This window comes from Schistocerca gregaria, chromosome 1 (assembly GCF_023897955.1).
Source record: "Schistocerca gregaria isolate iqSchGreg1 chromosome 1, iqSchGreg1.2, whole genome shotgun sequence".
NCBI lineage: Eukaryota > Metazoa > Arthropoda > Insecta > Orthoptera > Acrididae > Schistocerca > Schistocerca gregaria.
This window is the reverse complement of record NC_064920.1, coordinates 1,097,411,956-1,097,426,222: the sequence shown is the minus strand read 5'-3', so window position 1 is coordinate 1,097,426,222 and position 14,267 is coordinate 1,097,411,956. Positions and strand designations below refer to the sequence as shown.

The window sequence follows — 14,267 nt, the reverse complement described above, 5'->3', positions numbered from 1 at the left end:
TAAGAACATTTGTTACGTTTGGATACTTTAAAGAGGCTCATCGTCGTCGTTGTTGTTGTTGTTGTTGTTGTTGTTGTTGTTGTGGTGGTCTTACGTCCTGAGACTGGTTGATGCAGCTCTCCATGCTACTCTATACTGTGCAAGCTTCTTCATCTCCCAGAACCCACTGCAACCCACATCCTTCTGAATCTGCTTAGTGTAGTCATCTCTTGGTCTCCCTCTACGATTTTTACCCTCCACACTGCCCTCCAATACTAAACTGGTGATCCCTTGATGCCTCAAAACATGTCCTACCAACTGATCCCTTCTTCTAGTCAAGTTGTGCCACAAACTTCTCTTCTCCCCAATTCTATTCAATACTTCCTCATTAGTTATGTGATCTACCCATCTAATCTTCAGCATTCTTCTGTAGCACCACATTTCAAAAGCTTCTATTCTGTTCTTGTCCAAACTATTTATCGTCCATGTTTCACTTCCATACATGGCTACACTCCATACAAATACTGCAGAAATGACTTCCTGACACTTAAATCTATACTCGATGTTAACAAATTTCTCTTCTTCAGAAACGCTTTCCTTGCCATTGCCAGTTTACATTTTATATCCTCTGTACTTCGATCATCATCAGTTATTTTGCTCCCCCAATAGCAAAACTCTTTTACTACTTTAAGTGTATCATTTCCTAATCTAACTCCCTCTGCATCACCCGATTTAATTCGACTACATTCCATTATCCTCGTTTTGCTATTGTTGATGTTCATCGTATACCCCCCTTTCAAGACACTGTCCATTCCATTCAACTGCTCTTCCAAGTCCTTTGCTGTCCTGACAGAATTACGATGTCATCGGCCGCACCTCAAAGTTTTTATTTCTTCTCCATGGATTTTAATACTTACTCCAAATTTTTCTTTTGTTTCCTTTACTGCTTGCTCAATATACAGATTGAATAACATCGGGTAGAGACTACAACCCTGTCTCACTCCCTTCACAACCACTGCTTCCCTTTCATGCCCCTCGACTTTTATGACTGCCATCTGGTTTCTGTACAAACTGTAAATAGCCTTTCGCTCCCTATATTTTACCCCTGCCACCTTCAGAATTTGATAGAGAGTATCTCAGTCAACATTGTCAAAAGCTTTCTCTAAGTCTACAATTGCTAGAAATATAGGTTTGCCTTCCCTTAATCCATTTTCTAAGATAAGTCGTAGGGTCAGTATTGCTCACGTGTTACAACATTTCTGCGGAATCCAAACTGATCTTCGCCGAGGTCGGCTTCTACCAGTTATTCCATTCGTCTGTAAAGAATTCGCGTTAGTATTTTGCAGCCGTGACTTATTAAACTGATAGTTCGGTAATTTTCACATCTATCAACACCTGATTTCTTTGGGATTGGAATTATTATATTCTTCTTGAAGTCTGAGAGTATTTCGCCTGTCTCATATATCTTGGTCACCAGATGGTAGAGTTTTGTCAGGACTGGCTCTCCCAAGGCCGTCAGTAGTTCTAATGGAATTGTGTCTGCTCCCGGGGCCTTGTTTCGATTCAGGTCTTTCAGTGCTCTGTGAAACTCTTCACGCACTATCATATCTCCCATTTCATCTTCGTCTGCATTCTCTTCCATTTCCATAATATTGTCGTCAAGTACATCGCCCTTGTATAGACCCTCTATATACTCCTTCCACCTTTCTGCTTTCCCTTCTTTGCTTAGAACTGGGTTTCCATTTGAGCTCTTGATGTTCATACAAGTTGTTCTCTTTTCTCCAAAGGTCTCTTTAATTTTCCTGTAGGCAGTATCTATCTTACCCCTGGTAAGATAAGCCTCTACATCCCTACATTTGTCCTCTAGCCATCCCTGCTTAGCCATTTTGCACTTCTTGTCTATCTCATTTTTGAGACGGCTGTATTCCTTTTTGCCTGCTTCATTTACTGCATTTTTATATTTTCTCCTTTCATCAATTAAATTCAATATTTCTTCTGTTACCCATGGATTTCTACTAGCCCTCGTCTTTTTACCTACTTGATCCTCTACTGCCTTCACTACTTCACCCTCAAAACTACCCATTCTTCTTCTACTGTATCTCTTTCCCCCATTCCTGTCAATTGCTCCCTTATGCTCTCCCTGAAACTCTGTACAACCTCTGGTTCTTTTAGTTTATCCATGTCCCATCTCCTTAAATTCCCACCTTTTTGCAGTTTCTTCAGTTTTAATCTACAGGTCATAACCAATAGATTGTGGTCAGAGTCCACATCTGCCCCTGGAAATGTCTTACAATTTAAAACCTGGTTCCTAAATCTCTGTCTTACCATTATATAATCTATCTGATATCTTTTACTATCTCCAGGCTTCTTCCATGTATGCAGCCTTCTTTTATGATTCTTGAACCAAGTGTTAGCTATGATTCTGTGCAAAATTCTACCAGGCGGCTTCCTCTTTCATTTCTTTGCCCCAGTCCATATTCACCTACCACGTTTCCTTCTCTCCCTTTTCCTACTACCGAATTCCAGTCACCCATGACTATTACATTTTCGTCACCCTTCACTATCTGAATAATTTCTTATATTTGATCATACATTTCTTCAATTTCTTCGTCATCTGCTGAGCTATTTGGCATATAAACTTGTTCTACTGTAGTAGGTGTGGGCTTTGTATCTATCTTGGCCACAATAATGCGTTCACTATGCTGTTTGTAGTAGCTTTTCCGCATTCCTATTTTCCTATTCATTATTAAACCTACTCCTGCATTACCCCTATTTGATTTTGTGTTTAAAACCCTGCAGTCACCTGACCAGAAGTCTTGTTCCTCCTGCCACTGCACTTCACTAATTCCCACTATATCTAACTTTAACCTATCCATTTCCCTTTTTAAATATTCTAACCTACCTGCCCGATTAAGGGATCTGACATTCCACGCTCCGATCCGTAGAACGCCAGTTTTCTTTCTCCTGATAACGACGTCCTCCTGAGTAGTCCCCGCCCGGAGATCCGAATGGGGGACTATTTTACCTCCGGAATATTTTACCCAAGAGGACACCATCATCATTTAATCATACAGTAAAGCTGCATGCCCTCGGGAAACATTACGGCCATAGTTTCCCCTTGCTTTCAGCCGTTCGCAGTACCAGCACAGCAAGGCTGTTTTGGTTATTGTTACAAGGCCAGATCAGTCAATCATCCAGACTGTTGCCCGTGCAACTACTGAAAAGGCTGCTGCCCCTCTTCAGGAACCACACGTTTGTCTGGAGGCTCATAAAAATATGGAATATGTGTGTTTTCTGATAGGCAGACAGACAAATCACTGAAAAATGATCATGTTTCCAGCATCATTTACTCACTACCTATTCCTTGTTAAAAGATGGAGAATATTTGCTGCAATGAAGTTTTTAAGCAAGTTTGAAGAGATTGTGCTATGGCTATTACTTTCTAACTTCTTTTTACGTTATTTCTGTATTCTGTCTAAAAGTTATGCCAGGAGTCCAAACATTAGAATTGTAGCTATATTAGGTCAGGAAACTTGAAGATCTTTCCCACGCATTTCCATTTCTGAGTAAATCAGCCTCTGTGAAAGTGGCAACAGTATACACACAGAGATACAGATGGAATTAAACTTGGCAAATGTTCACTTGGGCTCCTGTGGTAAATGCTGAAGAATTTTTAACAAATTGAAGGTGGGACTCATTTTCCTCTGTCCAACCTGTATGCCGAAGATGTAACTGTATAGTATGGGTGACACAAGGGGAGGGTGGAAGGGAGGGGGAGGAAATATGAGAGAGAGAGAGAGAGAGAGAGAGAGAGAGAGAGAGAGAGAGAGAGAGATTCTGCCAGCACAAGATGGTAATCTTGGAGAGAATGTTCAGTTACTTCCAGATACGGATAATTTATACACTGCATATAAATTAAAGTGCATGACAGAGGGTATGTCTCATTGTACCAGTTATTATGCTCTCATCCTGTTCCATCCACGTATGGTGAGCAGGAAGAATAACTGTTTAAATGCCTCTGTGTACTATAAGTAATCGAATCTTGTCCTCGAGATTCCTAAATGAGTGTGAAGCAGCGGGAGGGCAATGTAGTATGCTCCTACAGTCATCATCTGAAGACGGTTCTTGGAAATTTGTAAGTATAGTTGACATGTATCTTCAATGCAGTATCCCGTGTTAGCCCTATTTGCGATGGGTCCCAACAGCTGTGCATTATATCTACATTTCAGATGATATTCTCAAAAATATGGAATCTCATTCAAGAAATAAAGGTAAAAATCAAATAATTAGGAATAATATACTCTTACTTCTCCTTTTGGCAACCAAATACCATTCTCTAGTATTTCCTATCAAAATAATAATTAACCAACTAGTACATCATGATCTCAAATGTTGCAATGTTTCAAGCATGTGATTCCTTTGAGGAATAGGTCAAATTGTATTTTTCTTATTAATCATTTTGTGTAATTTAATTTTTCTGAACAACGAATACACCCATAAAAAGTCTGTTGGAAGTGTGTGGAAACTGACCTAATAAATTATAAGTAAACATCGCTTTTGTGCAATGAATACTTTTTCTCTTAATGACGAATTGCCCCAAAATATGATTAAAAATCCTAGTTTTATGGGTGCAGGAATCAGTTCTTGATTATTTCATAAGAACCCCGTTACCCAAGGTCCATAAAGGGCGTTTTGAAGGATAATAGGGAAATTAGGAAGGAGATTAAAATAAAATTTCTGTGGAATGCCCAGAAATTTTACCGACCAATCAGACATGCCAATTAAAATAATGCGCCGCAACAATTTCAGTAGCAGAACAGTTGCTTCTTGAAATGAAAAATAAGGACTAATGTACAGGGGAATGTACACTGTCAATTTACCAAGAATGCCACAGTGAAAAAATCTAAACACATGAAAGCCATCATACTTTGAAACAGCATGTAAAAGATATATTTTGCAACATTACTTATGGGTATGTACCGTTAATTAACGTCATGCATATGAAGACAATATCTATCTAAGTGATGGAAAAAATTATAAGATAAAAACACAGATCATATGTAAATATTAAATAGCCACACTTCTTGGGTAAGTGAGAATGAAATATAGCTTGTCTGCCTACACTATTGTCAAAACGTAACGAGTAGCAAGTCACGTGAAAGACGAGATGGAAAAACCCCGCAACAATTAGTGCCAATTTTCATTTTTTCGTGCCTTACGCCTACTCGAATTCAACAAACACATAAGCGTACCCAATAGACATAATTCATCCATAACTGCCCGTACAAGAATCGCAATGAAATATACGACGTCCACCAGCCAAACGTACTTCAAAATTATCATACTCAATTGCCTGCTTTACAACAACGAAAAACATTACTTCGCTCACACTTCCAACAGCTTACTCTTAGACTCTAGGTGTCATGGATGTAGCTTTCATGCGCAGGCGTGACAACATTAAATTAAACAGTGCCTAGTCTAATCACGAAATTCAGATTAAAACCTAATTTTTCTGTAACATCATTTTCAAAATGTTTGATCTCGTCCTGCATACAGAAATTTGTATTTTATTTGTGCTCTTAAATCCAGTATAACAAATGAATAATCATATTTCCAAAGATTACATGCCTACGCCTGGAGCAATGTATACTGTGACAAGCTTCCCCCCACTTCCAGCAGTTCGCGTATAGTTCGAACACTCGCCTGCACGCGGTGCGAGGATAGCCAGAATCAATACGCGTTCTGCTCGAGAAGCAAGCTCTAATAAACGAATTCCTCATGTTTCGAAATTATTTGTGACTAATATAGCTGCGCGTGTAAAGCGTGAAAAATCTAAGGGCTAAGTTCTTACTTTAACTATCTCCGGAGTGCTGCCCGCAAGACATTGCACTGATAAAGTGCAACGACAACGGCGCGGAATACGGAATGCGGATTCTGTGTTTATAATGCGTAACTTCTGTAACAAAGAGCAAATGTGTCCTAATGCAAATAAAATAATGCTAATGTGACAGATAACTTTTTCGCATGCCGCACGTTATTGGAAAAAAATGTTTGTTCCTCGAACTGGTCATGAGCCTAACAATTTCGAAATGTGACGTTTACAATTACGGCCGCACTAGCTTTCTAAATCTAAATCTTTCTGTAAAAATAACGCGCTTACCATCTCGCGCACGCAGCTGTCTGTAATCTACTAGAAGAGGAAAAATTTGCTATGCACTTGCATTTCGAACGGAACACAAATGCCAAATGTGACTGTGCCATCCTGTCTCTCACATGGATGGGAAAAGTACCCGACGAACTACCAGAGGTAAGTACATGCGGCAGCTGTAGTCGAGTCTGCAGACCAAATGTTAATACTTGAAAAGAGATCCTGTGAAGGTGTATGTTAAAATTCATTAACATTACAATGAGATGGTCGTGCTGTCAGTTGCATGCTAATTTACATGCGACTTTGTTCTTTAACGTTAGTTGAAACGAAGTTTCATAACGACGAACCCATTTCCCGTAAAAAAAAAAAAATTATAATAATATGCTAATCACGTACATTCAATAGACTTTAAGATCAGAATAGTTGTGAATACATCACCTCAAGCAAATCGTAATATTCACGGTAATCTTACTAACCATATTCTGGAGATACAGCGATCTGTTAAATTGTACGTTTCTCAAAATGTTTCGCGTCTCATTAAATTACTCGATGATTTGATCGCGTGACGATGTTATTTCGTAAGAAAAGTTTAGCTCGAGGATCATAAAAACCGATGAGACAGTAAATACCAGAAGGCACAAACGATATTATTAAATAATAATAAAAAAAACACATCAGCTGAACGCGGAGCTGGTACTCGTTTACATAGAGTGCATGTCAATAGCGTCGTACAACACAGGAGGCGTAGCCCTTCTGTACAAGCTTATTTGTTGCAGACATATAAAATGACGCATGGAATGTTCCGTTTCATTAATTAGAATGCCTGCTTTGAACTAGAAGTACACAATAATCTGTACCCTAATTATATGTGACACTAAAAATTTCAACGCATCAACAGAGTGCCAACAAGGAAGAAGCCATTCATTTGCAATATTTAATTGTGTTACGACAGTAGCTTGACTACACTTCGCTAATTTAAAGCCTATATTAATTAGTGATATGTGGATTTGACACCTCTTTATCTGATTAATTTGACTGATTTCTCTCTTGAAATGCGAGCTACAGTCGAGGGGAATTTTTTGATGACATTATACTTACGCACTGTTATAAATATGGCCTCGCATGACATTGCCCTTTTGATATGTAGGAAATAATTTCTCGTATAAGATATTTTCTTGTGGGAGGTTAGAATGTGTTGCTTTTCATTTGAACGCTGCCACGACGTTACAGAGTACATGATAATTCTATGAATAACACAGCGAAGCAGCGATCTGCCGTATTTTTATTGGATCCCTTCGTTCTTTTCTTTTCGCATGGCAAATGTTCTTCGTTGACAATACACAACTGCTACGAGAGAGGTATCGGATTATAATTACACTTAGCCGGCCGGTGTGGCCGAGCGGTTCTAGGCGCTTCGGTCTGGAACCGCGAGACCGCAACGGTCGCAGGTTCGAACCGTGCCTCGGGCATGCATGTGTGTGATGTTTAAGTAGTTCTAAGTTATAGCTACTGATGACCTCAGATGTCCCATAGCGCTCAGAGCCATTTGAACCATTTTTAATGACACTACTTCTTCTAACCGAGGAAATCTCCTCACAGAAGCCACGACGTAACATGTGAGGTGGAAGGAGAATGCTTTCGGCATTCTGAACTTTATCGTAGCGCAAAGATATTGCCCTCGCCAGGGACAAAACAAGACGAGATAAAAGTAGAAAGAAATTCAGCTCGCCCCTGCAACAATCATTTTCGTTTCACTATCCAGAGCAGTGCAGTGATCTGACTCTGAATCGTGTTCGGAAGGACTGGGCCTCAAATCTTCGTTCGAAAATCCTGCTTTGGGTTTCTTGTGGCTCCGTCGAATCTCTCCAGACAAGTAGGCCTACGACGGGTTCTTCCTCGAATGGGCACACAGTCGAAAAACAAGGAAATAGAAAAACGTAACGTGCAGGACAATTTCATTCATCATGGCCCAATAAAGGCGAACTAATGGCCTACGACAGGAAACTCGCCCTCTCACCCGTGCTCAACCGTCTGCAGAATTCGTAGAATCAGAGTTCAATTAGTAGGGTGTTTTTATGCTTCCACAGCCGTATTGGAGAATGGAATAATTGAGAAATAATAGTGGAACTCTCCATCAGATCACCATAACATAATTTAAAGAAAAATACTGTAGGTGGTTACTTGTAAAGGAAGGAGGAACTCTACACAAACGACCGTCACGTCGTCATGACATTGTTTTATCTGTTCTTCAGGATCCTCCGTATCACTACGTTACAGCCGTGCAGATGAAGTTAGACGAACAGTAAAATGCGTAAAGGTAAATAAAGAAAACCTGGCTAATAGGTTGCATGAGGAAGCAATTCGATAACGGATGGCCGGCCGCGGTGGTCTAGCGGTTCTAGGGGCGCAGTCCGGAACCGCGCGACTGCTACGGTCGCAGGTTCAAATCCTGCCTCGGGCATGGATGTGTGTGATGTCCTTAGGTTAGTTAGGTTTAAGTAGTTCTAAGTTCTAGGCGACTGATGACCTCAGAAGTTAAGTCACATCGTGCTCAGAGCCATTTGATAACGGATGTGTGGTAACTGGTGCATTGCCGCGATGAAACAAATGTTTCTTTTTAGCTACATGCAGCCGTTTTCGCTTGATTTCATGACAAACGCTGCATTCAGTTCGCTTAATCCTCCCTATTGAATGCATTTCATTTTTGAAGATAATCACCTGGAACCGCGTGACTGCTACGGTAGCAGGTTCGAATCCTCCCTCGGGCATGGATGTGTGTGATGTCCTAGGGTTGGTTGGGTTTAAGTCGTTCTAAGTTCTAGGGGACTGATGACGTCAGATGTTAAGTCCCATAGTGCTCAGAGCCATTTTTGAAGATAATCAATGAAAATCATCCCACGCGCATCATCCCAAAAAATGCGCCATGGCCTTTCCTTCAGATTGAAAGGTCTTCACCTTCTTTCAAGCCAATTCTTTCTTTTCAATCCACTGTTTTGATTGTTACTTCGTCTCGGGCGTAAAGTGATGGACACAAGTTAAGGTAGCGAATCGTCACAAAAACTCGGCTTTGTTGTTGCGAAATACCACCAAACACTCGACTGAGACATCGTCACGACGCTGTTTTTGCACCAGTGTGAGTAAACACTGCACCCTTCTTGCGCACAGCTTTATCATGTCCAGATTTTCAGTCAGTAGGCGATTTACAGCACTTTTTGAAATGCCTAGGACGTCTCCTAGCTCGCACTCTTTCAGCTGACGGTCATTCAGTATCATTTTGAGGATTTCCTTCACAATTTCTGGCGTGGCGCCTCATTTGATCGACCACTGCAATGTTCGCCGCCTTAGCATCTCGTACGGCCTCCCTTGACCTCTGTCCGCACAGTACATTCTGTTGTAAACTAAGGAGCAGAAACCCCCCCCCCCCTCCCCTCCCTCCCTCTCCTGCCTGTTTTAACTGCTCTGGATTGCATGCAGTAACTGTGAATACGTTCAATATCCCAGGTTAGTCCTGTTTGGTACGGGCCTCACACACTTGAGCAATGTTCTAGTATTTAGAAAAGATATCTGAATGATGCGAACATTCTGCCCGCCATCATTGTTCTCACCGCGCACTTCTAGTACTCAACCACACACAATTGATATCATCGAAATGTACGGGCCTGAAGATGGCGTTGACGCAACGTCGAAACTAGTAGCCAAATAAATATGAAATCTTAAGTGCAACTGGAGGAGTTTCATTTTTAATAAAAATTGTTAAACTTCGGTTACACGATAAATCAGTGTAATCTAAAAGCCGTAGATTCAACTAAATACCTGTTGTTGTTGTGGTTTTCAGTCTTGAGACTGGGTTGATGCAGCTAATGGCTGGTTCAAATGGCTCTGAGCACTATGGGACTTAACATCTGTGGTCATCAGTCCCCTACAACTTAGAACTACTTAAACCTAACTAACCTAAGGACATCATACACACCCATGCCCGAGGCAGGATTCGAACCTGCGACCGTAGCAGTCGGGTGGTTCCGGACTGAGTGCCTAGAACCGCTAGACCACCGCTAGCCGGCTTGATGCAGCTCTCCATGCTGCTAAATACCTAGGTATTACAATTATGAACAACTTAAATTGGAAGGAACACATGGAAAATGTTGTGGGGAAGGCTAACCAAAGACTGCGTTTTACTGGCAGGACACTTGGAAAATGTAACAGATCTAGTAAGAAGACTGCCTACACTACGCTTGTCCGTCCTCTTTTAGATTACTGCTGCGCGGTTTGGGATCCTTACTAGATAGGACTGACGGAGTACATCGAAAAAGTTCAAAGAAGGGCAGCACGTTTCGTATTATCGCGAAATATGGGGGAGAGTGTCACAGAAATGATACAGGATTTGAGCTGGACCGCTTTAAAAGAAAGGCGTTTTTCGTTGCGACGGAATCTTCTCACGAAATTCTAGTCACCAACATTCTACTTCGAATGCGAAAATATTTTGTTGACACCGACCTACTCAGGGAGAAACGATCTCCACGATGAAATAAGGGCTGGTCGTTGTGACCGAGCGGTTCTAGGCGCTTCAGTCCGAAACCGCGCGACCGCTACGGTCGCAGGTTCGAATTCTGCCTCGGGCATGGATGTGTGTGATGTCCGTAGGTTAGTTAGGTTTAAGTAGTTCTAAGTTCTAGGGGACTGATGACCTCAGAAGTTAAGTACCATAGTGCTGAGAGCCATTTGAACCATTATTTGATGTGTCTCTGCGAAGGTTTTCCCGAGTTCCACGTAAAATTTAATGCAGACGCGTTGCTTCTCTAACTCTGCCTTCTCTGAATTTTTCTGAACAAACCTCGTACAATGTACTACTATGTTGTATGAGAAGTCAACGCGAACATTTTGATATAGGACATTTGCTGTGCCGGCCGGAGTGGCCGCGAGGTTGTAGGCGCTGCAGTCTGGAAGCGAGCGACCGCTATGGGCGCAGGTTCGAATCCTGCCTCGGGCATGGATGTGTGTGCTGTCCTTAGTTTAGTTAGGTTTAATTAGTTCTAAGTTCTAGGCGGCTGATGACCTCAGAAGTTAAGTCGCATAGTGCTCAGAGCCATTTGAACCATTTGAGCACTTGTTGTCTATCAAGCCGGGGGAATAACCTCGAACTGTATTATCTGATACGTCCGACAGAACAGACAGCACTGAAACACATATTTTTTAAATACATTTGTGTAAGAGTGCGTCGGCTCCTTGACGTTTGTTTCAGTGCAGATGTACTACTATCGCCCGATCTCCAACTGGCATGACTTATTTGCTGTTTGGGGGTTAATGGTCGAGTGATACTGCGTGAGAGAGTGAGATAAGTAGGAAATTTGGGTTGTTCATGGACCGTGTCAGGATGGCCGAAGCGGTCCAGGCAACACGCTAATGAGAAGTAGTAAATCTGGGTTCGAGTCACTGTCGGTCATGAATTTCAACTTTTGTCATTGCATCACCGCAATGCCCTGAGCGGCTGGAAGTCACGAATTCCCACCCGTCCCTTCCCTTTCTTTCCCCATTCTCTGTTTTCATAAACCTCGAACAGGTCTGCAGAAGACACCTAAGTAGGGTTGCCATACGTCACGGATTTCGCAGACAGTCCGAGATTTTATGCTCGAAGACGGGTGTCCTAGACGAAGAGGAAAATGTTCGCGAAAAAAGTGGCTAATAAGTAAAAAAAAAAATTACGCAAGTTTTGCCATTGGCCACCGATCAAGTGTTTCATGACTCCCGCAAACTTGACGATAGCCGTTGAAACCTGTGCTGATATTCCGTGTCACTTCAGAATCGCTCGGCTATTTTCATAACAGACTGTGGAAGCAGAGGAATAATCGATTCTTTGCGATTGTTTCAGTTTTCCGCTGTTGGTTTACAACGTCTCTGCTAGCGGTATCTGATATTCTTTGGTCGTGTAAAGTTAACAGGTTAACTTTAACATCAGACAGTGCAATGCTTCAAATCCAATATAACATGAAAAACACAAATAGCACAGATTTTCATAGACTGATTCTGAATCGGAGCTAGTTTCTTTCTTCCGTCCAGAGAAATACGACTGGTTTAAAGCATAAAGTGAAAGATATATATCAATTGTAGCAGCATGGTTGTGTACATGTTAATAATTTGTGTTCAGTTCTTTAATTAAAAAGTTATTTAATGTCAATTGCAATTAATTTTCTTCATCATTGACCACTGTTTTATAGACACCTTTAATGCTTGGATTAATTTTCCTTGTTAATTATAACTTCTTTGCTGATAGAATTACTGTTGGAATTATGGTAATTATGAAGATTTGGCTGACGTGCAGAAATGTGAAAGTGCATTGTGTGATACCAGGTTTCAACCACATCTTCATAATTACCACTGTAAAGTAATGATGAAGATTCAACTGAAATGCAAACCAATGGTCACTTGCACAACATATCGGACCGTGTTTCAACCACATCTTTATAATCACCGAATTTTGTCTTTGATTTTCGTCCTTGGTTTATGGAAACCCTACACCTAAGCTACGGCGCATGCGCACAGCGCGATATTTTCGATCTCCTCTCCCTCTCTTACGCCGCCGGCTTAGTCGGCTATGTAGCTAAAATTTTTCATTTAAACTTTCCCGCGAGGGTAATGAAAGAAAATGACCTTTGTAAACGTTGTGCAAAAACTAACTACGTTTACGATCCGATTTAAACTGAACCATGACAAGCACAGTAGTTTCGCAGAAAGATGACCAGACAAATGAAAAGATTTAATTGATAATTTTGTGCTGTTATATTCCCAACATTTTGAGAAAAATTTACACAAACAAACGTCAGTTTCACATATTGTTAAGTGCGAGAACAAAGGGTTTTTAATATTCAAGAGCGCTTCTGAGCTCAAACCTGTGCGGCTGGTTCCTGCGGAGGTTCGAGTCCTCCCTCGGGCATGGGTGCGTGTGTTTGTCCTTAGGATAATTTAGGTTAAGTAGTGTGTAAGCTTAGGGACTGATGACTTTAGCATTTAAGTCCCATAAAATTTCACACACATTTGAACGTGTTTCGAGCTCAAACATAATGAGGTATCTTGGACAGAATGACCTCCTCAATGCTAACCAGCACGGATTTCGGAAACATCGATTGCGTGAAACTCTCACAAGACATACTGAAAACTTTGAATTAAGGCAACCAGGTAAATACCGTATTTCTTGATTTCCGAAAAGCAATTGACTCGGTACCAGACCTATGCTTATTGTAAAAATGTACCATCATATGATGTATCAAGTGAAATTTGTGACTGCATCGGGGAGTTATCTCGATAAGCGCAAAATCTGGGTTCGAGTCCGGGTCCGGCACAAATTTTCATTGTCTCCATTTCATTTTACAGCTGATGGTAGTCATTATTCGCAACTGCGAATTCATCTGATGTGTTTCACAACGGCTGTGGTCGCCGCAGTGCATCGTCATCAGAATAACACAGGCACTGCAATATCGTACTTTGGTAGGCAGGACACAGCATGTTATCTTGGGTGGAGAATCGTCGTCAGAAGTAGAAGTAACTCCGGGTGTGCCCCAGGGAAGTGTGTTGGGACCCTTGCTGTTCATGTTGTATATTAACGACCTTGCAGACGATATTAATAGTAAAATCGGGCTTTTGTAGATGATGCAGTTATCCATAATGATGTACTATCTGAAAGAAGCTGCATAAATATTCAGTCAGATCTTGATAAGATTGCAAGGTCGTGCAGAGATTGGCAACTTGCCCTAAATGTTCAGAAATGTAAAATTGTGCACTTCACAAAACGAAGTATCCTATGACTATAATATCGAGGAGTCGCTGTTGGAATCGTCCAACTCGTACAAATACCTGCGTGTAACACTTTGTATGGATACGAATGGAATGATCACATAGGTTCAGTCGTGGGTAAAACAGGTGATAGACTGCAGTTTATTGGTAGAATACTGGGGAAGCGCAATCAGTCTACAAAGGAGATTTCTTACAAATCACTGGTGCGACCTATCCTAGAAAATTGCTCAAGTGTGTAGGACCCATACCAGACAGGACTAACAGGAGATATTGAACGTATATAGAGAAGGGCGACACGAATGTTCACAGGTTTGTTTAATCTGTGGGAGAGTGTCACAGAGATACTGAAGAACTG

At 41.3% G+C, this 14,267-nt stretch overlaps 1 protein-coding gene across 1 annotated transcript in view; it reads left to right on the top strand.

Moving 5' to 3' along the window:
* Positions 1–5,656: 5,656 nt before the first annotated feature.
* Positions 5,657–14,267, top strand: part of LOC126282200 (tubby-related protein 4) — a 1,357,172-nt gene continuing 1,348,561 nt past the window's right edge. Inside the window, exon 1 of the mRNA XM_049981737.1 lies at positions 5,657–6,286. Coding sequence (XP_049837694.1) covers positions 6,191–6,286 — 96 coding nt within the window. The 5' untranslated portion in view covers positions 5,657–6,190. The remainder of the gene's footprint in view (positions 6,287–14,267) is intronic.